The following is a 26292-nucleotide window of genomic DNA, read 5'->3' as shown; positions in this document are numbered from 1 at the left end:
CAGTAGTGTGTACACATTAGCTGATTTTGACGATGTGTTGGCCCAATCTGCTGGATTGGATGACATATTGCCTACATATGGACTGTGTACCCAGTTTAAAAGGACATAGGCAGCTGGGCACAAACTGTGTATGGTGGGCATGGGGCTATGAGGCATGTTGTAAAGGGCAGGGAACTGTATATGGTGGACATTTTTGCCACTGGCACAAAGTAAGCGCCTTATTACTGTACAAGTTACATATATTATTTTTTGAAATCCCCAATGCACTTTGCATATCTGTTTTCTGCCTGTTTTTTTTATAACACTGCATTCCTTGTGTAATCTGGCACTCTATAATGTAGGTCTACAAAACGTACATGCTAAATATTAGTTGTAATTAAGGACACATTTATATTTCACTAAATTGATTTACTAAACTATTAGCGCCATTTTTTATCATGTATAATTTAACTTATAAGAATTTGAAAATGTCAAAAATCCACAAATGTTGGCACTTATGAGCACACAAAAACCTTAACTTTTCTCAGATCAGGATTAAGATATTAAATAAAAACTTTTGTGAATACTCTTGGAGCTGACGAAGTCCGAAAGGTAGGGCCTGGAATTGAAAATGCGAGTCTAGGACTGCAAAACGAATGAGCCTGATGGGGGGGGCCAGATGGGGATGTGGAGATAAGCATCCTTTATGTCTAAGGACACCAGAAACTCGTTCCTGTCGAGACCCGCTATAACGGATTAGAGAGATTCCATCTTGAATTTGAAAACTTGAAGGTGAGGGTTTAAATCCTTGAGATTAAGTATGGGTCTCGAGGAGCCGTCCGGTTTGGGCACCACAAACAGGCTGGAATAAAACCCTCTCTGGTTGGTCGGAACATTCACTATTACCTGAGACAATAACAGCTTTTGTATTGCCTCCTGAATTTCTCCTCGTTTTTCTGCAACCAGAGGTAAACCGGTTTTGAAAAAACGAAAAGGAGGTTGGACCCTAAAGTCCAATTTCAGACCGTGAATAATGATGTCCCTGACCCAGGCGTCCTGGCAAGACTAGATCCAAATCTCCTTGAAACGTAAAAGGCGCGCCCCAACCTGGGATCCCCCAAATGAGAAGGAAGGACGTCATGCGCAGGCTTGGCAGCTGCCTTGTCCTGCTGAGTGTAGGAGGCGGCTAATGCCGAAGCTCTACCTCGGCCTCTGGAACCTCTGGAGAAGGCCGGACCTCCTCTGGAACGCCCTCTAACTCTTCCAGGCACGAAAGGACCGAAAGGAGGGACCTCCTAAAGGTCTTCTAGTAGGAGGAGGAGCTGCCGATGGTAGGCAAGTGGATTTCCCACCTGTAGCTTGCGAGATCCACTTATCTAACTCCGCTCCGAAAAGTAACTCCCCAGTAAAAGGAAGGGCCTCTACCACTCTCTTGGACTCTGCACCTGCTTGCCATTGACGCAGCCACAGAGCCCTTCTAGCAGATATAGCTAATGCTGAAGATCTGGCGGATAGATTACAAATGTCCTTAGACGCTTCTCCGAGGAAAGCAGCAGACTCTGCGATCTGTTCGGCTAACTGAATTAAGTCGTCAGTTTGCGTACCTGTCTTAATCCCCTCTGCCAGGTGCAGCGCCCAGGCTTCAATGGCCTTATTTACCCAACAACTAACTAGTGCTGGACGCATCAAAACCCCTGCAACTGTATATTAGGATTTTAATGTGTTCCATCTTTCTATCCGAGGTTTCCTTTAGGGAAACCGCGCCAGGCTTCGGAAGCACCATTTTCTTGGAAAGACGGGTTACTGACTGGTAATAAGACAGATATTTCTTAGAAGCTTGAAATTTTTTTTCAGGGTGTTTCCATGCGGAAGAAAGAATCTCATCCAGCTCTTCCGATGCTGGAAAAGTAACAGACTGTTTAAATCTTTTACCGAAAATAGATGGTTTTTCAGTAACCTCTAAATCCTCTACATGTAACACCTGGCGTACTGCTGTAATTAAAGCATCCACGCCCTGAGATGCAGGTTCGGGGTCCTCAGGAATTAAAGTTTCCTCTTTCTGAGCCTCGCCCTATTCAGGGTCCTGCAACTCCTCATCCTCTGATTCATCCCAGCGTAAGGGGTTATGAATCAATCTCTTACTAAGGACCTGAGCAGGAGAAGAAGCAGGTAGAGCCTGGGACATTGCTTTTGTAAGTCCCTCAACAGATCTGGCCAGAGAGCGAGCCCAAACTGGTTCAGCTGCTGTCTGTCTCAGCCTCTCCCTGTCCTTGCGAGCTGCTTCCAGCTCTGATGACAGATTTTATATAACTGATGACAATTGATCAGACCACATAGGCTGAACTACAAGATCAGTATTTTGAGGCATAGACACACATTTATCACACAGTAAGGAATTATTAGACTGTCCCTGTGTGAATTTTTCACCACAAGTCTTGCAAGAAAAAAAGACTTTTGGGCAGCTTTAGACACCTTGGTAGACATGTCTATAGCACAGACACCACACCCACCCACACACAGAGAAAAGGACAGAAAAACTGCAATAACAGATTATACAATCACACCCACAGAGACCCTGCTGAAAGGGGCACAGAGGGAGATAAACTATGATCTTTGCAGCGCTAACAGAATAGTGCTGATAATAAGAATAAAAAGCAAGTGCTGATACACAGAGTACTAGCCTGACTCCTGACACAGCTCTCTCCCTGTAGTGCATGTAAAAAGGCCACCAGCATCCTTCTGTAAGCGCTGAGGCTTCTGGGAGGCAGGAGCAGAAGGGAGACTAAGGCTCCCCCCCCCCCCCCACTATAGCGCTCTCAGCGCTAGCAGAGCGCACGGTGTATGCCCGCCTAAACAGTTGTCCTGGCTCCTCTGCTAACCAGAGAGCCAGGGAACACTAACCTTAGCCCTGCCTGTGCTGCTGGCATGTGCGACGGGGTCCCGCGACGTGCACTGCATGCAGCGCGTGTTTGGGCACAGATCTCTGTAGCAGAAGACCTCAGCGCAAACCGCATGCAGCAGCGGTGAGGTCTCCCCGGCAGCTCCCTCGGCGCAGACAGGCAGGGGCAGTAGGCTGCCTATCTGTCCTCATGCTGATAGAGATCAACTTTTCAGAGCCCGAAGGAGGCTTACGTCCAGCTCCCAGGGCACCTTTTTTAGACTGACCTGGTGGGGGGGGGGGGGGGGTATAGAGGGGAAGAAGCTAGATACCAGTAGTTTTTTATTTAAAGGTGCCAGCTCCCGGTTAACACACTCCCAAACCCCATTGTACTGAGGCTCCAGGGGACACTGGATGAAGGAGAAAAATGCATTAACACCAATACAGAATTTAACGAGCCTTAACTGGTCGGGTAATTGAATTGGTTGAATTTGTTTTGGTATTTAACATGCAATAATGCCTTATAGTGGCTAATTAGGTTTGGCCCTAAGTATATAGAGTGAAATATAATTTGGGAAACTCAATGTTTAACAGTAATAATAATTTGGCTCAGTTATTGTGGAATGACTCAGCATCTATTACATTGTCATATATATTTTTATCCATAAACACAAAATCTCCACCAACATTTTGTATAGACTACATTTTACCAGAGTAAACGATCAATCGTGCACATCGTGTGTCGTTTATGCACCATTACGTTGCCGATGCGCGTCCCCGCTGTAGTCTAGTTGGATCATAGATCTTACGGGTAAACCGTAAGATTACAATCTATAGTGTACGATGTGACATACACCGTATGCAGTTTGTCACATCGTACACGATAGAGATGCATGTAGCACGGACCAGGGAGATCCGTGCTACTTGCATCTGTGTCATTGACGGAGCACAAACGGGTCCGTGAGCTGCAGTTCTACTTGTAAAGACAATGGCCCTGATTCAGAGCCGCTCGTAAGCGGCCGCTCGTTCGTTCTGACCGATGTTCGCACATCTGCGCATGCGCGAACCAGTCAGTGCGGCCGAAAATCGTTTGTTCGCTATATAGCGAATGCCTGCTATTTTGAGTGACAGAAGGAGGCGTATGTGGGTGGTAACAGGGGAAGGTGCTTGAAAACGGGGGTGTGGAATTCGAACGCAGGCGTGCTTAAAGGTCAAAACGGGCGTTTTAAGGGAGTGCATAATTAATACAGCAGCGTCATTGACCACGTCACTTGGTTTATTTTTACTCCGAACTGCTCGCAAAATAGCGGTTGAAAAAACCAGCCACAAGAATAGCGAGCAGTTCATACGCTGTTCGATGTACTCGATTAATCTAATAAATAGCGGACATGACGTATGGTGCGAGCGGCAAGGGGGCGTATTTTTCAAAATTACAACCGCAAATTTTGCTTGCTTGTTCAGACTTAGAGGCGTGAACAGACCGCAATTAGCGAACCGTTCATTTGAATAGCCACCCCTTGTTTTAGAACGAACGACCGCAAATAGCGAGGGGCTCTGAATGAGGGCCCATGTTTGCTATTCTATATTTACACTACACCACATAATCAACCCGGTACTCACCGTCCAGGGGTGCAGGAGATAGCCCCGGGCTATCAGCCTGGGCCTGGAGTGCCCTGAGAGGGGGACCCCTTTATTGGGGGGGATCCCAGCTCCCCAGGGATCCCCGGCCTGGGCTGACTAGCGGTCAGGGCGGATGCTGCGGCTGGGGGGCCCGGTGAAATGGCTCCCCCCTAGAAAAAGTCCGGTGCTGGTTCTGGTAAATACAGGGGGACCCTACTCATTTTTTTCCACTGTATTTCCAGAACCAGGACCAGATCAGAGCCCAGTGCTGGTTGCGCAGAATACAGGGGACCCACCCCTACGTCGTTTATCCCCCGTATTTTGGCAACCAGGGCTGGTCCTGACTAACCCGGTGCTGGTTGTGCTTCAGTACGGGGGACCCCTACGTCGTTTGTCCCCTGAATTTAAGCACACCCAGCACTGGGTCACTAAAAGCCCAGGGCTGGTTGCTTTTTTTGCAATGACACAGATGCAAGTAGCACGGATTTCCTGGTCCGTGCGTGAATCTGTGTCATTGAAATACACAGCAGCACAGACCCGTTCGTGCTCTGTGTCAATCACACAGATGCATGTAGAACGGTATCTCCCTGGTCTGTGCTACATGCATCTGTGTCAGATTGTTCACAATATAATGATTTGCATAATCGATTGGGTGAACATTGTGCAGCTTTTGCTGCACTTCGTTCACTTCAACTGTCGGAGAAATTTCAAGGATGATTGCATACGATATCACATCGTATGCAAAAGGCACCGTGTATGGGGGCCTTAACTGTTTCAAAAGAATAGGGCTCTCATTTTGTACTTGTCTTACAAAACAAATCCTCAATGCTAAATATGATTAATATATTTTCTGACAAAGCCTGACACTGGATTTTATGCATCTGAAGTTGCAGGTAGGTTACTGTTCACACTACTACTTAAATGCTACAGGATGACAAGCATGAATGCCTTCTGTCCTATAATGATTAATGTATTGTAAGGTCATGAAATATCATGAGTGTAAACACAGAAAACATGCTGGGTGCTGCTTCTGATCTATGTACTACTATTAGCTAGGCAAATTCTCCTGCGGTGATATGGAGTTGGACAGCATGGGGAAGCAGCAGACGTAACAGGAAAACTACAGCTGTCTTGTAAAGTATGACAAAGAGATGTAGCAGGATATTAAGAAGAACTACACCACATTACCAGATATACTAATAAGTGGTGAGACTACAACACGGCTGTAGCTTAGCCACTGTGTAATTTGAACAGATGCTTGTAGAGGAAACTTACATTTTTTTCACCATTGCAGTGGAACTTTTGCTGATACAAATGATAGGCAGGTGATGATGTATGTGCACCTAAATGGCCACTGGCAATATTTTCTTTTCAAAGATCTCTCTATGTTTTATTAATCTGGAAGCATTGTATGATCACACCTTCTAAGCCTCTACAAGAAACACATTTTATATCCCACTTGTTTTTAACCATTTCTCTCATCTGTAACATACATATTCAATATTTGGCATCAACAATACTACTAAAATGTATCTAATACAGCTGTAAAGAAAATCCTGTCTAGTGTACGAAAGAAAAAAAATAAAATAAAAAGCACAAAAGCATTATATTCCTGAGGAAGAATTCACCAATCAGCTTCAGCAGACATTCACAGTTCTCTAGTGCTGGGAGCAGTCATCATCCGTTGTTTGCACCTGCCCCAACCAGCCACAAACAATACAACTATGTAAGGACTATATGCATCTTTTTTGTGGTCTGCATTTATTCGCAATTGTGCAAATGCATGCCCTTACCTCAATATCCCTACATTGGATCACCTCCATCCATCCAAGTGCTGGGCATGTGCAAAGTGGTATCACACTAGACAATACACCACATGAAGATCAAGGATCTTTACATTGACAGCAATTCAATGTTCAATGACTGCAGTTCAGGATAAACATTCTGTCAGCTCAAAGCCATTATATTAGCTCTTTTTAAATACTACAAATGAATAAACATGTTAAAAAGGTACTTGCAGTTAGATACACTTTTTAATACAGTATCTAAAGCTGCTATTCATCCACAACAATGAAGGAATGGGCACATGTAACACTTCAGCTTCATTTTTTTGTCATGTCATGAAGGTGTGTGTTGTGACACCAGCAGCAATAAACTTTCCGAAAGGACACTTGAACTCTCCTCCCCTTACTGAAGGGAGATTTGCATGCTTGGGTGTGGAGGTGTATACATTTCCTACTAAGTTCAGTGGCGGATTCCCACTAGGCATGTGCCTAGGGGCACCACAGCAGGCTGCCCCCTACATCGGAGAAACTGGCCCTTTTATTATTTAGCACTGTGGGGAGAGATTTGCAGTGGGACAATGGGGTGAGGTTGCGGTTGTCGCCTACCTGATTGCTGACCTCCTGTCAGGACTCGGGAGCCATAGGATTCTGACCAGCTGGCCCCGCACACACCATGAAGTGGCAGTGACATGAAGTTGTGATAGGCAGTGACAGCACAGCCTGTTGATGCCCGTCACTGCTGGGCAGTTCTGTAGCTACACAGAGCTGACATGAGAGTCTCCGGTGAAGGCTTTGGCCACCAGAGATGCTGAAGCACGAATCCCTGTCTCGTGGCTCTGGCACCACTGATTATAATTTACCCTTATTGGAATTTAAATATTGCATATGTAAAGTAATGTATTTAAGTCACATACCACATACTTATATATTATATTGTTATATTACTGGAGGCAACACAAAATGTTTATATTTATTTTCATGGCAATAATGTTGTGCCTAGGGGTGGCCTGACCCTTAAATCCACCTGACAAAGTTTAAATAGATTCCAGTACAGGCAATAATGGTCATTACTGCAAAGGTCCAGCAATGGTCGTGCAATGCTGTCATAACATACTATGAGTATGCTATAAGGCCCCCATTTATTAATGATCGCTATTGCAGTGCGATATGGGCATGACATTACCGCCTATGTTCGCATTGCAATATGTGATGATAGCACCTGGATGTATCATCAGGGACATGCAGGGACACAAATCCATTAAGATGCCCTGATACAGTCACAGTAGCCAGGAAGGAGTCAGGAGTGGCATAATTATCATGAATTTAATAAAAACAACCATCGAAACAACAAATGATTTTCAAACAGTGGACCACAACCATCAAATGGAAAAAACACTACAATCGGTACAAAAACATTGACTGTTAATAACCATCGGCTTCAGATGTCCATCCCTACCCTGAACATGCAGATGGACTCCGGCCACCACTTCACTGTGAAGTGCTCCCTCTCCAGTGTGATGTTCCTGCTAAGCCACACGACATTGGTGAAGAGGAGACACCTCCCATTGAAGTCAGAATCTCAACAGGAAGCTCAGAAAATCGGGGTACATTGTGCAAAGAGGACATTGCTCATTGCCCTGTTTGGCAGTTAGGAGGGTGTGCGCATGGAGGCTGCGGAAATATGCACAGGTACTCTAGCCCCGGGGACATGCAGCTAATAATGCTTACAGTAGCTGCAATACAAATCTATCATCCATGATCCTCCTGCCCTTTCCAGCACATCCCAGTGGCCGGGCCACAGACAGCTGAAGGACAGCAGCAGTGGGGTTTGTGTTGATACTGGTGAGATGCAGGGGGCAGGAGTGAGAAGCAGGGGGTTGTGGTGAGATGCGGAGGCCTATGGTGTGATGCAGGGGGCTGTTGTGGGATGCAGGGGACTGTGGTGACATGGCGTAAGTTGCTATGGGATGCAGGGGGCTGTGGCGAGATGAAATTGCTCCCGTACAAAGCTGGGGTGGGTCGAATGGTGATCACAATAAGTTTGATTGTGGTAGAACAGACTTTCTATCAGTAATACCCTTGAAGCATACTGTAGCACTTGCTGCAGTAAAAGACTAATCCAAACTGCATAGCAAATGTACACATAATGTTAGATATTAGAGCAGTGGTGGGAAAGAGCTGGACTGTTGGCAACCAGTGGCTCTGCTAGCTTTCAATTGTTGCACCCAGTTGTATGCTCCCAATCTGACATTCACTGTTTTGTGAGTGCAGTGTATTCACATATTCTCCTGCTGTGAGGCGAGTGGGGAAGTGTGAGTGGCAAGTTGAGGGCATGTGGGTAGATCGGAGCTATATATCCGGAAGTCTCATGGCATGACAGAGGCACATGGGTAAATCTGAGTGGTATATGAGAAACAGGCGAGGAGGCTGAGTGGCATGAAAAGGGCATATGGGGACGTCTAAGTGAGAGGTGGTCTAAAAGGCATGAGGGATTATTTTATTGCAAGGCATGTAGGATGTCTGAGTGGCATGTGATGGTACTTTGGAGAAAATGAAGGGCATGTGGGAGGGGCGATGTGTTTGGCAAGGTTTTTGTTGGAAAGAGGAAAGTAAATAGGCGCTGTCTTGTGTCCAATAATTTATTAACAAAAAATTGTTTATATATTAGAATGAATCACATATAGAATACACATCACATATAATCTACAAAACATATAAAATATACCAATTGGTCAATAAATGATCTAATATATAAAAAGACAAAAATTAAAGGATGAAAAGAATAAAAAAAGCATAGGTCGGTATTCCGTTCAGTATGAACTGTCTGTTCCAAGAGTATTTTGCAATATGATACTCTTGTATCTATTCAATGATGGTACTGTTATAAATTTGAATCCCTTTGTGTGTGTGTGTAATATATAAATATATATATATATATATACACACACACACATATATATATATACATACATACATACACACAGCACTTCCACCGCTGAATTGTTTGTACTAAGAAACAGTCTCTATCCCACTGGGAGATGCACTAAAAAATATATCCATATGCGGGTGTTAATTGTCTTTTAGAAAAATTACCACACATATATGGGACATTAGGAATTGTGTCTTAGTATATATCAGGCTCCTGTTAAGATTGAGCTCACAGATATTTAAATCAATCCTGGTGTCATCATTGTCTCCTGAGGAAGCCGCTGAGATTTTTTGGAGGCGGAGAAACTCGTAGAGACTCATTACATTCCTTTTTTTCACCTGCAATATGCTGCTACCTGCTCTATGCTGACCGGTCACTTCTATTACATATCCACCCTGGGCTGTACGTTACTGGGACAGAAACCAGACCACGGCGGCAGGAGTGACGGACGCCCTATCCCACGCTGAGTGAGTCACAATTATCCGGCTCCATTCGGTCTTTTATTACATTGGACTACATGCTCTACTTGGTACCACAGACCAGAATACGGTGCAGGAAAAAGACGCCTTACCCCACGCCGACTGAGCTATATGTTCCATACTCGGAGAAGGGGGAAAAACAACAGCGGTGAGACCAACTTTGTTTTTGCTTCTGTATATCAGTAGTTTTACACACCGCTGTGGATAAGTGACACCAGGATTGATTTAAATATCTGCGAGCCCATTGGGTGACACTCCTGTGGGACCAATATATTCTAGACACCTACGAGCAAACTGTAGAAAAGATTTTTGGAGCCATTTATTGCCGTATTAATCTTAACAGGAGCCTGATATATACTAAGACACTATTCCTAATGTCCCATATATGTGTGGTAATTTTTCGAAAAGACAATTAACACCCGCATATGGATATATTTTTTAGTGCATCTCCCAGTGGGATAGAGACTGTTTCTTAGTTCAAACAATTCAGCAGTGGAAGTGTATATATATATACACAAAGGGATACAAATTTATAACAGTACCATCATTGAATAGATACAAGAGTATCATATTGCAAAATACCCTTGGAACAGACAGTTCATACTGAACGGAATACCCACCTATGCTTTTTTATTCTTTTATTTTTGTCTTTTTATATATTAGATAATTTATTGACCAATTGGTATATTTTATATGTTTTGTAGGTTATATGTGATATGTGTATTCTATATGTGATTCATTCTAATATATAAACAATTTTTTGTTAATAAATTATTGGACATAAGACAGCGCCTATTTACTTTCCCCTTTCTTTCTATTTTTTGGTGTTATATATTGCCACCTGTTGTCAAATGGGCTGCAGTCTGAACATCTTATATTTATTGTAGAAAGTATTTTCCATCATATCTGTCCTAATAGGTGCAGCGCCAGATTTTTGTTGTTGTTGTGTAAGGTTTTTGTTGGGCTGTTTTTTCACTCTTGAAGTGAAGGATAATGTGCAGCCCTTGAAGTATGTTGGATTACTTATTATAGTATTAGAGGGGGAAACTGACATATGGTACAAAATGTAATTTACATTTTAGGTTCAGTAATCTGTGAAATGCACTGGTCTATTTGTATACAAAATATTCAAATATAAGAATTTAAAAAAAATAAGCTGTATGGGGGCAAATCATTTGAGCGCGATGTGAATTGTGACGGGAAGGGGTTCCCAGAGCTGTTCAATTGACCGTGCTGTTAACCCAACTAAAGGATTTCTTCTCACACCCTCCTGAGCAGAAATCGGATTAAAGTTCCGGCCTTGTTACCGTTTTCTGCTTAGCGCTGCATTAACAACATCGCGGCCAGAACTCAGGAGATGCCGGTAAGCGCTTCTTAAACTGCGTGTTTATGTGTTTCGACTAAGTGCCAGGCGCGGGGGAAACAATGAAATAGCTGGAACTCATTCCTGGTGCTATTCACATCGCGTTCAATAGAACTGCCCTCTATGTTGTTCAGGTTTCTATCCCTGTAACATTTTTTATTTTTGTTCTGCTCTCCTTTATTCTTTTGAATTTTAGCCATCCCATTTAAGTCATCTTGTTAGTGAATGTTACCTACACACACTCCTCATAATAAAGTACTGACCTTCAGCTTGTGATGCAGGAGACCGGGCCCATTTTTTGATGCAGTTAAGGTGAAAAACATGGTAGCAGCTCTGACAGCTCCAGACTGGGGCCATAACTCGGACCACTTCACAGCAAACCATGCACTCATATTTCTCAGCTGTCAGCTGTTCAATCAGAGACCCTGAAAAAAAAAAAAAAAAGGGTGGCTTAACATTTGAGCAAAGCTAAACAAACATTGGGGGGAATTCAATTCAGAGTGCTGTGGATAGCACCGGAAAGAAGCTCCTGGAGCTATTCAATTCGGCGCTCTGTTTAGTCCGACAAGCGATTTCTCCTCACACCCTCCTGAGCAAATTGAGAGTCAGAGATAGCAATGTGCCCTGTTGCTTAGTAGCAGCCTAGAGAGGGAGGGAGCCAGTGAGTGAGCAGGGCCACGTCTGAGGCAGAGTGATAGCCTCCAACGAACCCATGAAGATGCCCATATATAGTCAAAGTAGCCAGGAAGGAGTCATGGTGAAATAGGTACCAGGAATTTAATAAAAACCACCAACCATCGGAACACAAAATTATTTCTATTCGATGGTGACAAAAAAATTGAACCACCACCATTAAATGGTACAAACACTACCATCGGAACTAAAACATCTATGGTTAGTAACCAATTGGATTCAGATGTCCATCCCGATTCTGAACCTGCAGGCGGAGTCCGGCCACCACTCCACCGTGAAGTGCTCCCTCTCCAGCGTGATGTTCCCGCTCAGCCACATGCCCTCGGTGAATAGGAGGCACCTCCCCTGGAAGTCAGTGCTGTTCTCAGACAGGTGCACCATGGTGAGGAAGCTCAATAGGAAGCCCAGAAAGTACAGGGTACATTGTGCAAAGAGGACATTGCTCATCGCCATGTTCGGCAGCTGGGGAGGGGGGCGCATGGAGGCTGCAGAAATATGCACAGGTGCCCCAGCCACGGGGAGGACATGCTGCTGATAATGCTTGTTGTAGATGCAATACAAATGCCCTGCCCTTCCTAGCACATCCCAGTGTCCAGGTCCCAGTCAGCTGCAGGGCAGCAGCAGTGGGGGTTGTGGCAACTCTGGTGAGATGCAGGGGACAGGAGTGAGAAGCAGGGAGGCGGGTTGTGGTAAGGAGCAGAGGACTGCGGTGAGATGGTGTAGGTTGTTAGGACACGCAGGGGGCTGTGGAGAGATGAAAAGGCACCCGTACGAAGCCGGGGCGGGATGATAGTGTCAGTATAAACCCTAATTTAGTATTAATAAGGCTGCACACAGAAATACGCTAATGACTCCTTTGCATTTGGTATGCTAAGCTTCTTTTCCATATCTACTGCTCACATCACAATTATTGTCCCAGATTACTTATAGGGGACAATTCAATTGTTTTGAGCACCACGATAATTAATGGGCGCCCAATGTAGCAATAAAATAGTTTTGCGTCTGTCGTGCCCAATTTCACAGGGTTTAGCCACCTGTAGTGGCTAAACCCATATAAAGTCCTGTTTAGGGCGCTCAAACCATGGACTTTTCGTACACATTTCTGCGCACCTCCTCAGGAGTGGGCGAGCAGAAATGCCAGCGGCTCTTCGCGCCCGAACGGAGCAACAATTGAATTGCTCCATCGGGCACCCGGCATGGTCAGCAGGCTCAATCGCCCCCATATAAAATTCTATACCACAACTACTGCTAATTACCTGAAAGAACTATTATGGCTTGAGTTGGGATGCACAAAACTTATATTACAGGACTTGGGAACATAATGATTGGTTTCACAAAGAAATTGTCTGAAAAAAATTACCAAATGCAAACCTTAAACTTTTATTTCTATTTCAGCAGGTGGGCATAGATGGTAAATTGTGTTTGCAATTTTAACTCCTGAAAGTGACAAATCTGTGTCCTGCCCAAAGAATAAAGTTGCTCTATCACATATAAATATACACACACCGATCAACCATAACATTCAAACCATCTGTCTAATATTGTGTTAGTCCCACTGGTAAAACCAAAACAGCTATGACCCATTGAGGCACAAGACCTGCCATTTTGGTTATTTCTGACCCAGATGTCTAGCCTTCACAATTTGGCCTTTTTTTTTTTTTTTTAAATTGCTCAGATCCTTGCATTTGCCCATTTTCCCTGCTTCCAAAACAAACTTGAAGAACTGAGTGTTCAGTTGCTGCCTAATATATCCCACCCATTTAATACCATGCTTTGCTTCAGTCCAGCCAATAAACACTTATAGGACTCACACCTGATTGCATCAGGCAGTGATGGCAGTACAAGTTATTCCAGTTAATAATGTGAGATCATAATGTAAAGAAATTTCAGCAAATTAGCTGTCAGATTGGGCTGCTGGATTGTCCAATCAGACCCATGTCTTCTCCAATGACTTTCTGCCCTTTGCCTGGCAAGGATCCAAGCGAGTGGCTGTTGGCAGTTCCATTGTGGCTTCCCACTGCAATGTCTGCCAAGAGACTGCTCTAGAGCCAGTGCTCAGTGTGTTTTTAGACATTTGCAGTCTAGTCATGATTAGATGTTGGGTTTATTGATTGAGTCTATACTGTTAATACTGTGATATAGAAGTCATGGATCTATTGTAAATGTAGTGCAACCGCTGCCCACTGGTTAACAAAGATTTTGCCCTACATAAAAAAATACCTGATTCTTATAAACTTTTTATGCTTAATTCAAATATGGTTTGAGATTTTTTCACCCATTGTTTTTTTGTTCCAGATTTAGATAATTTGGAACCAAAATAGTAGCAAACATAGCTATTTTCGTAGTTTGTTTAATGGATTATAATCAATTCCTAATTATTGATAATAATCAAAGAGAATAATTATTAAAGGCTAGAGCCAAGATAAATCACTCACTAGAAGCCTGTATAAACACGACTGGAAAACATTATATCAAGAAAGTGTGGCCAAAACAAACTTCACTGACTCCAGGGAAGAAAAATTCAGACAATGATCTTGTTGATCCGAAGAAAATGTATCTGCCTCCGTTGCACATTAAGTTTGGGCTGATTAAGAATTTTGGCAATGCTATGGATAAAACCGGACGTGGATTCACCTATGTGAGGAATAAATCCCCAAAGTCAGTGAGGCAAAAATAGAGGAGGGTATTTTTGTAGGACCTCAATTCAGGGAACTGCTTCGAGGTAAGAAATTCAGAGCTTAAAAAAAGACATGAAAAATCTGCACGGTTGTCTTTTAAGAGAATTTGTAAGGAATTTTTGAGAAATCACAAATCAGAAAACTACCGTGATGTTGTAAACAACCTTCTGACTTCATTGATTTTGGATGCAATATCAGTCTAAAAATTCACTTTTAGGACTCCCACAGACTTTATTCCCGGAAAATCATTGGGGAATCGGTGATGAACACAGCGAGCGATTTCATCAGGATATCTTCGACATGGAAAAGTGGTACCAAGGAAAGTGGAGCCCGTCCATGCGGGCAGACTTCTGCTGGACACTGAAGTAAATATGTCTCTGCAGCTAAATATAACCAAAATTTGTACGCTTTTTCATTTTAAAAAGGTAAATTTATACATATTTTATATGTAATAATAGCCATATTGGCGAAAAAAAATTCTGTTTCTCAAAAACTATGCCTGATAGAAAAATTATAAAAGATTTGAATTCAGCGTCCAAAATACTGTACGTTTCACCGGTTTTACTTTACAGGAAGGAAAATTATTAAAATGTTAACCAGTGTGCCCTAATACATAAAAACCAGTATTAGTGAAATAAATATACAATACGATATCCCTGTAAAGTATTCCTCTTTGACACAACTTTTCAAATAAATGCACATAAAAAATATCACAACTTGCATGTTTCTATTAAAACAAATTCATAGTGTGGGGTTACTAGTCCTAACCATGAGCACTTACACTGAGGCACCTTCCATGACAATTATTGCATATGGCATTCCCTGGCAACACATCAATGTACTGCTGATTGGCGTCTCACAAGTGCTGCACAGATTTCTGTAATCACCTAGCACTTTAATCTCCCGCCCCTCTGCTTCCCATGCAGGGCTTGGCAAACCTCAGTAACAAGCAGCAATGTAATTACAACTCAGATGTCACTGCTAAGAAAAACTGAACGTAAGTTGACAATTTGTAGGCAATGAATAACTTGCTCACACAGCTAGAGCAATAAGAGCATTCACATTTATATGCAGGGGCTTAAAAGAAGTGGTCAAGACCTGAGCATGCTTAGTAGCCAATAAGGAAAAAGAATAAAAATATGGTGAACAGATGAGGCTAAAAAAATCTTGAAGCATTAGGTCTATCTATAATTCAAATGCACTGTGAGATCAGGGCACTGTAAAATGGAAGGTTTTGTACAATATATGGACACAAGGGTTGGTACGGGATGCCAGCAGCCAGAATCTCGACAGGATTAGGATACCAACACCTGTTGGTCAGTATCTTAACCCTTGCCCTCTCCCTACTACTAACCCTCTCTTCCAGTTGCCTAAACCTAACCCTCCCCCCTTAGTGCCTAACACCTCCCCCCCTAAGCCCAGTACTTACCGTAGGAACGCCAGCGCCAGGATTCTGACAGGTGTTGGGATACCGCGCCGGCATCCCGACTGTCGGTATTATGACTGCATCCCGGACATAACTTTTGGAATGTATACCAATCAGATATCTGTGCATCAGAATTATACTACATTCTCACAAACAAACGCATGTGTGACATCAGTACAGCCTGGGTAAGACTTTATGTACACTATGCTGCATCTAAGGGAGGGCACACACGGTCAGATTTTCTGGAAGATATGAACGATAACATTTGTAAAAATCATTAAATCGTTCATATCTTTGACATGTAGAGCATGCATCGACGAACGATGCGCGCGCCCACGTCAGATAACGATATCTGAAATAGACTGTGTTTGAAGTCAAATTTGGACGATTTTATTAATTTAAATACTGTCAGAAATCGTTCATGAGATCGTTGGTAAAATCGTTCATCTAGCAAGTCTGACCTTGTGTATGCACCATAAGATTGGCACACATTTCTGAATTCGCTTCAAGTGCTTTGTTAAAGCAAGGACAGGGTAGTTTTGTCTACACTTTACACTATGCCTGTGTGGCAAGCCCTTATGTTGATGTGAGGATTAGGTACCGGAGAAAAGGGGTGAATACAAGGGATAAATTAATTTCTTTGTGCAGTATACTGTGTATTATTCTGCTTAACATTTTGTAAAAATGTACCTTATAAAGTGGCAATATGACCAAATTAAATCTACACAGAGAAAATGCAATTGATGCACCATTTATTTTTGCCTATACCAAGAAAACTAACATTTCCAGTTTTGTAATCAATGAACATAATTGCATTCTGTGCTTTTATATAAAATTGTGTACCTGGCAACTAATTAGCCCCATCTGCTTTATTAAAAGGTTACAATAGTTTACAAGATGACAAAAGAACTGTTCCAGTACTTGAAAATCTATATTATATGCTAGAGACTGGTAAAGGAAGATGAGCAACTGGTTCACAGAAAATGACATTATGTATTTTTATTTATTTATTTACATTGGTTAGTTGTCAAAACGGGTTAGCATTGTAACCTCACAGTATTGAGCCCTTGGCTTTGATTGTGACCAGAACACTATCTGCATCATCACGTGTCCGCAGGGCCATCAAGAGCTTTGACAGGCCCAGGTAAAGAGGACATGGCCCAACTGAGCCGTCGCAGCCACGCCCCTCTCAAATTAATTATTATTTTTGAAGTCCACGCTGGTAAGGGGGGTGGATATGACCCTCTCAGCCATGGATCAGATCTTCCTAGAGAGCCATCAGTCAGAACAGTCACCCCAGGTAACACCTGGAGGGAGAGAGAGATGGTTGCTGTTTCTCAGAGGCAGCAGCTTACCTGGACCCTCCGCAGCCCTGCACACAGTAACATCTCCTGCTGGGCTGGGGAGAGAGACTGCTGCAGCAGTAGTCTCCGGTCTCTCCTTGCCTGATGTGCTACTGACCCAGGCCCCTCTAGCCGGTCTGAGTAAGTAGTACACACACTTCCACCATCAACGCCCTGGGGGGTATATTTACTAAAGTTCGATTTTGGGTTTTTAGTGTATTAGTACTCAATTTTCATATGATTTTGCAAATCAGAGATTCATTAAAGGGCAAAAAGACCCCAAAATAATAGACTAATAGCAGACAGGCAATTTTAGCTTCTAAACGGTATTCTACTCTCTAAACTTTCATCATGATGCCTATAAAAGTAGAGATGACGGATGCAATGCTGAGGTTTTTGCAATTGAACAATTATTGGTAAATTGCGCATGATTATTCGCACTGCGCATGCACCAAAGTCTAAGAGATGTCGCTCCCAGCACTTACATTAACATAGAAGTTGACGGCAGATAACCATTTGGCCCATCTAGTCTGCCCTTTTTTTTTTTTTTTTTAACCTTTTGGTAACCTCAACCTTTTTTGATCCTTAGTACTTCATAAGGACATTCTTGTGCCCATCCCAAACATGTTTAAATTGCTCTACTGTATTAGCCTCTACCACTGCTGATGGGAGGCCATTCCATTGGTCCACTACCCTTTCCGTGAGGTCATTTTTCCTCAAATCTTTGTGGTCATTTTTTTTTTTATAATTTTGCACATCCTCAACATGCACAGTCACAGCTGCAATCACCATAGCCTCCGCCAATGAAACAGGCCAGATATTAATAATACTGTAAAGGTCCAAATTAGATGACTGAAATTGATAAAAACATTTAGAGATGGATGCACTGCACTGCACATGGCTCCAACTACCCTGGGTTCCCTGCCCCCAGACGGTGAGAGGATGCAGCTTAGGGGGCACAATGTGCGACAATGCAGGACCTGTTCTGCACAGACACCCCACCATCAGAGATTTACGCAAACCAGAATTAGAGCAACCACAGTAGCTTCTTGCATGCGATATGTTTTGTCCAATAGGAATACATAAGTAAGTGTTTGACGATTTTTAATTCTATTCAATTTTATTTTCGATTTTATAGGTTGATTTATGAAAAAAAAACTGTTCAAAATTGACACACATTCGATTTTGAAATCGAATTCAAAATCAAATCTTAGTAAATGTGGGATTTTGACAGTTAAAACTAATGTTGATTTGATTCATTTCAGTCGATTTAAATCGACCATAAAATTGAATGTAAAATCAAACTTTAGTAAATATATGCCTGGGTGTCCAAAAGGCGATGCAGTTTCTTCCCAGTTAAAAATGCAAGCTGGTAGAATAACAATCTTAAAACCAACGTGGCCAATGGTTATTTCGCCTGGCATTTATACAGAAGGGTGGATTAGGAGTCAGCTGGGGTTTTTGCCAAGCATGTGCTGAACATGTGCTTCAGGGTCAGCACCAATGAGAGTATGCTCGCTACAATACGGATTTTAGATACTCGCCCATTGTTTGCATCACTAAACATAGCATCATTGATTCACATAGGATAAGTCCTCTTTACAGTCACCTACACAAATGAGCAAAAGACAAATTCACTTAATCAATTTAAAAATGTTGTTTCAGTTGGCCTTGACTAAGTTAGTGATAGGCAACATGATACTCTTCAGAGGTTACATTGGCACTGTAACTTTCAGAAGGGCCACACGTTAATATCAGTGATGGGTTAAAATAAATACATTTAAATCAACATAGTCAATACTATACTAGTAGACATTTTAAAACAAGCACTACAAGCTATAACAAACAAAACAAAGAAAACAAAGCAGGAAGGAGCTGTGCATCGCAAATACAGGCTTGGTGCCCATCGCTGGGCTAAGTAATAATAAAATACAAAGTTAGATTCACCCGTGGTGTGGTGATGCTAAAATAATCCTGTAAATCCCTCCCTGCCTCTAAACCTTATAATCTAAGGGGTGTATTTACTAAGCATCGTGTTTCTAAAACACTGTGCTTCCGAAAGTATCTTTGACATTTGAAAGGGCAATGATTTTACCAGCAAAGAACAGCTAGTAAAAGCAATGGGCATAAACACGTTCGGAAGAGCCGGGTTTTAAAATCTGACCCTTATTATATAAACTCCTAAGTCTCCATACTTCCCCATCCATTTCCATGAGTGGGAAGTTCAAGAGACACAGACTATGACAACACTCCCCAGTATTCTACAGGGAATGGGATTGAAATACAGACGGCTCAACAGCCGCCGGTTCAAATCCCGACGGCCAGTGCTAAGTATCCTAACTCTGCCCTCAATTAGGGTGCCCGTACCCCCCTAACCCTCCCTTAGGGGTGCCTAACCCTAACCTCCCCCCAGGGGTGCCTAAACCTAACCCCCCCCCCCATACCCTAAACCTCCCAAGGGGTTGCCTAGTCCTAACCTCCCCCTGGTGTTGCCTAACCCCTAACTCCCCCTTCCCCTAGCCTAACCTTCCCCGGGGGGAGTGCGTAACCTTAAGTCCCCGCAGGGGTCCTAAACCTATCCCCCCCCATACCCAGGCTAAGTGTTATACTTACCCGGCACACGACGATCGGGAAGTCGGGGGTCGGTCTTCCGGCATCGGGATTAAGATAGGCGTCTGTATTTCCACACATATCTTAAGTCCCGTGTCGGGCAGGTAGTGTCGGGATTTAGACCGCCGGTCTATTAGCTACATCCCATTCTACAGGTCCCATCTTAAATAGAGCCGTGCCAATATTGTAAACTGGTTACTACGATTGGGCTCATTTACACTGTAAATGGGAGAAGCGAAAAGGTGAAACTTTATTTTATGAACACTGCTTGCTAAATTAAACTAATAAACAATTAGATTAAGATGCCATGTCATTTTAAAATATGAGGTGAAGGGTGTATAAAACACAGCCCCAATAAACATCAGTGACAAAGAATAGAAGCATGCAAACCTCCTCTGCTCAAGTTCATTTGTATATCAATCACATGAGATGATTAGTAAGTAACAGCCTCTTCCAGTGCTGATGGGTTTTGACCGTGAAATTGTAACACAATAAGGAGTGTTTTCAATTAAAAGTTTCACCATTGTTCATCTCCTGAATAAGATAAAACCGCTCTAGGACTGTTCTACTACTAGTTTCCCATAGCAACTTGCTTTTATACTTACACAATAGCCCTACTTGTATGTCTTCTAACCAGCTTGTGCTATTAAAATTGTTACTTCAAAAACTGCAATCAAAGGGCAGAGCAATATGGTCAAGTAATCAGCAGCTGTAACCAGAGATGGGTACTATGTAGCCCTAATTACTACTTGCTCCTCCGTATAATATATAGTGATAGCCAGAAGCTCTGGCATCATTAGAAGGAAAGTAAAAGAATATTTTTTTACACATTTCCAAACCCTGGTTGTTGTGGTTACACTCTGGCCCTGATTCAGAGCCGGATGCTCTTTCAGAACGCTCGCTCTGAATCAGGGTGGCATTTTTTTCTTTTCTAGAGGATTTTTTTTTAACTTGTGGGCAGGGGGGGGGGGTGGCTACACAAACGGAGGCGTGCTGTCGATCAACATCAACAGCCGCCACTTTTGTAGTGAGTCCCGGAGCGAGAGAATTTATCTCGCTCCGGGTCTCGCGCACGCCGGAGCCAGCTCCGGCGTGCACATGCGCAGTGGGGGACCATCGACCCGCTTGCGAGCGGGTCTGAATCAGGCCCTCTGTCCGCACATAATTCAACTTAAGGCAATTTGGCATTTAAGACAATATTAAAGGCAAAAAAGTGCAAATATTGTCCCAAAAAGACTGCTAAAATGCCCAATTCAGTCAGACAATGCATCTGACCATATATCCAGTAACTGCCAAACTGAATTGGTATGATATCCCGGCTACCGCATGGCCGGGAGTTCGATTCCCGGCAGCGGCAGCCCGACAAAACAGCAGAGCCCGGCAGCGGAAGCCCGACAGCGCTGGAAATCCTGATCGTGGTAAGTTAAGTATCTACCAATACCCCTTTTACACCAAACAAATAACCCGGGTTATTGCCAGGTCGATCTGGATTGAGGCTCTGGGTGAACTGCTCCCAAAAAAATAACCCGGGTCGATTTACCTGGCAATCTTACTCGGGTCGAGAGCAGGGTTGAAAACGGGTTGTTCCCGGGTCATGAGGCAGTGTAAACGGGTGCTACCCTGCTTATTTGACCCGGCTAGCTCTGAATGATGCTGATTGGAGCTTCTGGGGCACTGGCAGATGATGTAATTTGTCAGTGCCCTGCATAGAGAGACTCACATGAAGCCAACGCTTGCCTGCCTAACCTCCTGCACCACAGCAGCCTGACCAGCAGCCACAAAAGCAGACAGGCACAAAGCCTGCCATAGCCAGAACTGCAGCCTGCACCACAGCCAGACCAGCAGCCACAAATGCAGGCTGATACACAGCCTGCCATAGCCAGAACTGCAGCCTGCACCACAGCCAGACCAGCAGCCACAAATGCAGGCTGATACACAGCCTGCCACAGCCAGAACAGCAACCTGTAGCAATGCTGGAAACAGTCCCCACCCCTCTCTTTTGCTGCCTTTTGTGACCATCTTTGTCAGACCTTAAAGCAGACCATTTTTAATGACTTCTATAGAGAAAAGCAGGGATTACCAGGGTTCAGTGTAAACGGGGCAAACCCGGGTCGAGTTGCAGTGTAAACGGGGTCTGAAGCAGAGTTCAACCCGGGATTGACCAGTGTTCAAATTCCAGGGTCGGACCCGGGATTTTGGTGTAAAAGGGGTATAATCTAACCTAACCCTCCTTAGGGGTGCCTAACCCTAACCCCCCCTTCCCCGCTGCCTGACCCCAAGTCCCCCGGGGGGTTGCCTAACCCTAAACCTTACCCTCCCCCGTGCGGCTGTCCGCTCGCGGCGCCCGACATCCCTTCGATCGGGATGCCGGGCGCCGGTGTCGGGGAAATGACAGGCGTCTAGATATAGATGCTGGTCATTTATCCCACACCAGGATAAAGCAGTCGGGAAGCCGGCAGCCGGCTTCCCGATTGTATACCCCGCCAAACCACTATAATCTCTGCCAGATTTCAAATAATACTATTAAAAATATTCAAGAATTCTAAACAACATAGCATAATGTTAAAATGTTAAGACCAGGAATTTTGTCAGGTGCACACCCAGGGGATGGCACAAAATATCACTTATGAAACTTACATGTAAATGTATATTAATATTTTGGGCGTATTTGAATTTTGACATTTCTAGACTTGAATTGTCCTTTAAATAAACAAAGGTGCATATTTAAACATCACTGATGGAACAGTGTCATTTTACACCATAGGACAAAGATCTTAACAAAAAAACAGTACAGGAACGCGCTGCTAGAAGTTTTTCCTTGTCTTAGCATATGTTTCACCCCATTTTATGCACACGTTAACATAGTTACAGTATGTAATGCAGGCAACGAATGGTGCCTGCCATCTTTTGCCTGCTCAGTCTGATTTTAGGGACTATATGGCCTAGCCATGCTTCCAACAATGCAATATTAAGTCTTTATTACTAGATAATGCCTAAAAGTTACTGTATTGTGGAAGGATTAATACTGCCAGGTCGTCTCAGGAAAGAGGTTAAGTTAATTATGGCTAGATATCTAAATGTGTGGTAAGGTATTTATTATAAGCACAGTACTGTGCATTTACATTACAGGTTGAGTTTCCCATATCCAAATATTCCGAAATATGGAATAATTTTGGCATGACTGAGATAGTGAAACCTTTGATTTTTGATGGTTCAATGTACACAAACTTTGTTTGAGCCACAAAATTATTTAAAATATTGTATAAAATTACCTGCAGGCTTTGTGCATAAGGTGTATATAACACATAAATGCATACTGTGTGAATATTTGGGTTCCATTCCCAAGATATTTCATTATGGATATGCAAATATTCCGTTATCCAAAATACTCCTGGTCCCAAGCATTTTGGATATCGGAGACTCAACATGTATATCTAAATATTATTATTAGCCAGACACAATACGTGCAGTTCCTCTTCCCAGCATGGGGTGTCGCTCTCTGCTCTGGCGCTTTTAGCACACTCAGCTGATGCAACAAACTGCTGAGATACAGACTAGAGTGTGCTACATGCACCAGAGCAGAGATCGACAACCCAGGCAGGAAAGAGGAACTGCACAGGTTGTGACAGGTGCAGGGTGCTAGAATGAACACAGTATATATATATATATATATATATATATATATATATATATATATATATATATATATATATATATATATATACACACACACACACACACACGAATAACATAACACGGTCTTTAAATGAATATACTAACAATAATTAGGACTATCATTAATGAGGATCATGAAATTGTGTTTATTAAGTAAAAGCTTATTTAAAACAAATGAATTAAATGCTGTGGATGACTAACAGCTTAAACTGAGGCCTATTGATATGGAAGAGGTTTACCACACACTCACACGACAAATAACTGCGAAATGATCCCATTAACGTCTATATTATTATTACTGGCCACTGTGCTAGGTATGGTGCCACATATACCAAACAATGGAAAGGATCTGATGGCGCTAATGAGTATTATACATTTATCTGATGGTCCGAAATCCAAATTAGGACTGCAGCAGTTACAGAGGAGTATCTGTTCAACCCTCACTCCTGAAGTTCAGAAACAAAACATAACCAAATAATTGTGCTAATCAAATAGGTGGTATTCGGATAAATTACTTAGTAAAAGCCTGGTTCACATATAACACGTGTTTAATTGTATAAGAATATCATTTCAATTGTAAATATGATGGAAATTTCCTATAAATATGACATCACAACATTAGTAGATTACAACAACAATAGATCACAATATTACCATTTAAACAATGGACAGAGTACAAGGTTAAAAACCCTTTGGATATCGATGCTTAATAAAACATTTTATAAAAAAATAATAAGTGAAAATTAAAAAAAGTTGGGGTGGGGGGATAAATCAATGCTCGTAAAAAAATCCAAAGATTTGGATAATTTTAGCTGGATAACATCCAATTTGAAACAATATATCATTCTCTCCAGCATGTCTTTAAAAACCAGCCACATTGAACAGTCGCGCTGATTGGGTATACAGTGTTGCAGATAATAATAACTGTTACTAATAGTTCCAGATGACAGTAACTGTGTCAAAAAATGTATTACTTACAGTAGTTTCCAAGCTGCTTGCTGTGCACAAGCTAATCAGCGTTTTTCGTATAGGCGGCACCTTCAAGGCCGTCGTGACCTCTGATGTTGTTTGTGGTCACAAATAAAACTCCTCCCAATGCGGCATATGTTAACAGATCTGTGCGAGTGTAGGTTGTGTACAATGATATGGCCCCTACTTTTTTCTTTAAAATAAACCTAAAGTATAACGCAACCTTATGGTGTAAAATGTGAACTTAAAAAAAAAAAAAAAAAATTACCTGAAACTTAAACAGTTTACTTGTCATGTAAAAATACATGAACCCTCTCTTCCGAAATACCTTATGGACAGCTTACCTGTATGAGTTTCCTTGTTCTTTGGTAGGTTATGTTTCTTCCACGATCTGCTAAGTCCTGGCTGCATAGATGGTTTAGAAGCACGATCTTGAGGTGGATGTTTCCTTCCTGCATGTTTATCACCATCAGTTGCCCAGTGGTGACTGTGGAATTTTGGCTCTTGATAGGTGTTAGATATGGGAGGTTCTTTTTTTCTCTCTGTTTTCTTCTCTTTTGATGTAAAAGTTGCTGGTTGGCTTTTGTCATGCCTTAAAGACTTACTACCTTGGGCTCCATTCGGCTTACTTTGCTGAACATCATCCTGAGGCTTTTTCCAATCTAAAGGTTCTCGTGAAGGCCTGTTACCAAGACATGAATGTCTGTGCTTCTCTTCACTGCGTTCAACGCCATCATAGTGATCAGGTCTAGATTTAAAATGGTCCTCTTTAGGTGTCCCTGTTTTCACAATGTCTGGAGGTGGAATATTTTCAAACATCTCATCAGTTTTTTGCTTGGGAGCTACCCGCTTCTCTCGTTCATATGAATGTTTTGTTCTGTCACGAGGTCCCCTCAATGATCCCCCTGACACATGTGTTAGTCTCTTCGGCTTGGCACCTCGGCTGTCGGCACTGCCAAGCTCCTTCTCACTTTCTGATGAGCATAAATCAGTGGGATCTCTTGTTCTTACACGCCAGTCACCAAGTGGCGTGGTTCCAACAAAAGATGGTCTCGCTGTTGTGTCAGAGAGAGGCTGCCTTGGGTGGTTCCTAGTGTGTGACCTTTCACTTCTAGATCGATGCCATCTTTGATTCTGGAAACTGTGGCTCTTCACAGGTTTTCTTGTGGTCTCTGGGGATCCTTGTTGGCCTCTTCCATTGTTATTTATAGGAGAGGTGTTGTAGGTGTGCATTTTCTGTGATGGACTGTCAGGGTTACTCTCTCTAGGTGCTTGATATTGTTGAGAATTGGGTAAGTTACTACTTCTGCTCCAATTTCTATTACTTTCAGCTCTTCCATGGTTCCTCCAGCTAGAGTGATGACTTAGGTGCTCTCTGGGGATAAAGTCAGCTGCTTCAGGGTTGTATTTTGTTGGCCCTAAAGAAGTTGAAAAAAAAAAAAAAAAAGTTTAAATTAATCAGTTATTAGCTTTAATAAATAAAGCATTAGGAGAGGAACATGACTCTGCCCATATGTCTGTTCATTTTCAAACCCAAATCAGAAATGCAAAATGTTCTTCACAGAGCCATGCTGAGTATTGTAGACTTGTATACTACTGCTGTGTATTTAATTAAGATTTAAAAACTTATTATATTATGCATGAACATAGAGCTTAAAAGTATTATGTAAACACACAATTTTAGGTATGTAAATAACAGTAATTAAAACTTATGTGACATTTTCATTTGCAGTCATAGGCATAGAATTTAAAGGTTCTAGAGTATCTCCAATAGTCTTTGCTTGCATTTGCTTATCACAAGGGAACATATATTCTACAATAAGATTTAGGCTTTCCTTCTGTGAGGTCTGCAAGCAAACTCCATGT

At 42.6% G+C, this 26292-nt stretch overlaps 1 protein-coding gene across 1 annotated transcript in view; it reads right to left on the bottom strand.

Moving 5' to 3' along the window:
- Positions 1-26292, bottom strand: part of NFX1 (nuclear transcription factor, X-box binding 1) — a 107122-nt gene that overhangs the window by 78424 nt on the left and 2406 nt on the right. Inside the window, exons 2-3 of the mRNA XM_088476297.1 lie at positions 24771-25844; positions 11296-11457 (exon numbers count right to left, since the gene is read on the bottom strand). Of these exons, the coding sequence (XP_088332423.1) occupies positions 11296-11457; positions 24771-25844 (1236 nt within the window). The remainder of the gene's footprint in view (positions 1-11295; positions 11458-24770; positions 25845-26292) is intronic.

Source organism: Taudactylus pleione, unplaced genomic scaffold (genome assembly GCF_031769625.1).
Source record: "Taudactylus pleione unplaced genomic scaffold, aTauple2 ptg000186l, whole genome shotgun sequence".
In the NCBI taxonomy this organism is placed as follows: domain Eukaryota; kingdom Metazoa; phylum Chordata; class Amphibia; order Anura; family Myobatrachidae; genus Taudactylus; species Taudactylus pleione.
Note: the sequence above shows the minus strand (reverse complement) of the source record. Positions and strands in the feature narration are given on the sequence as shown.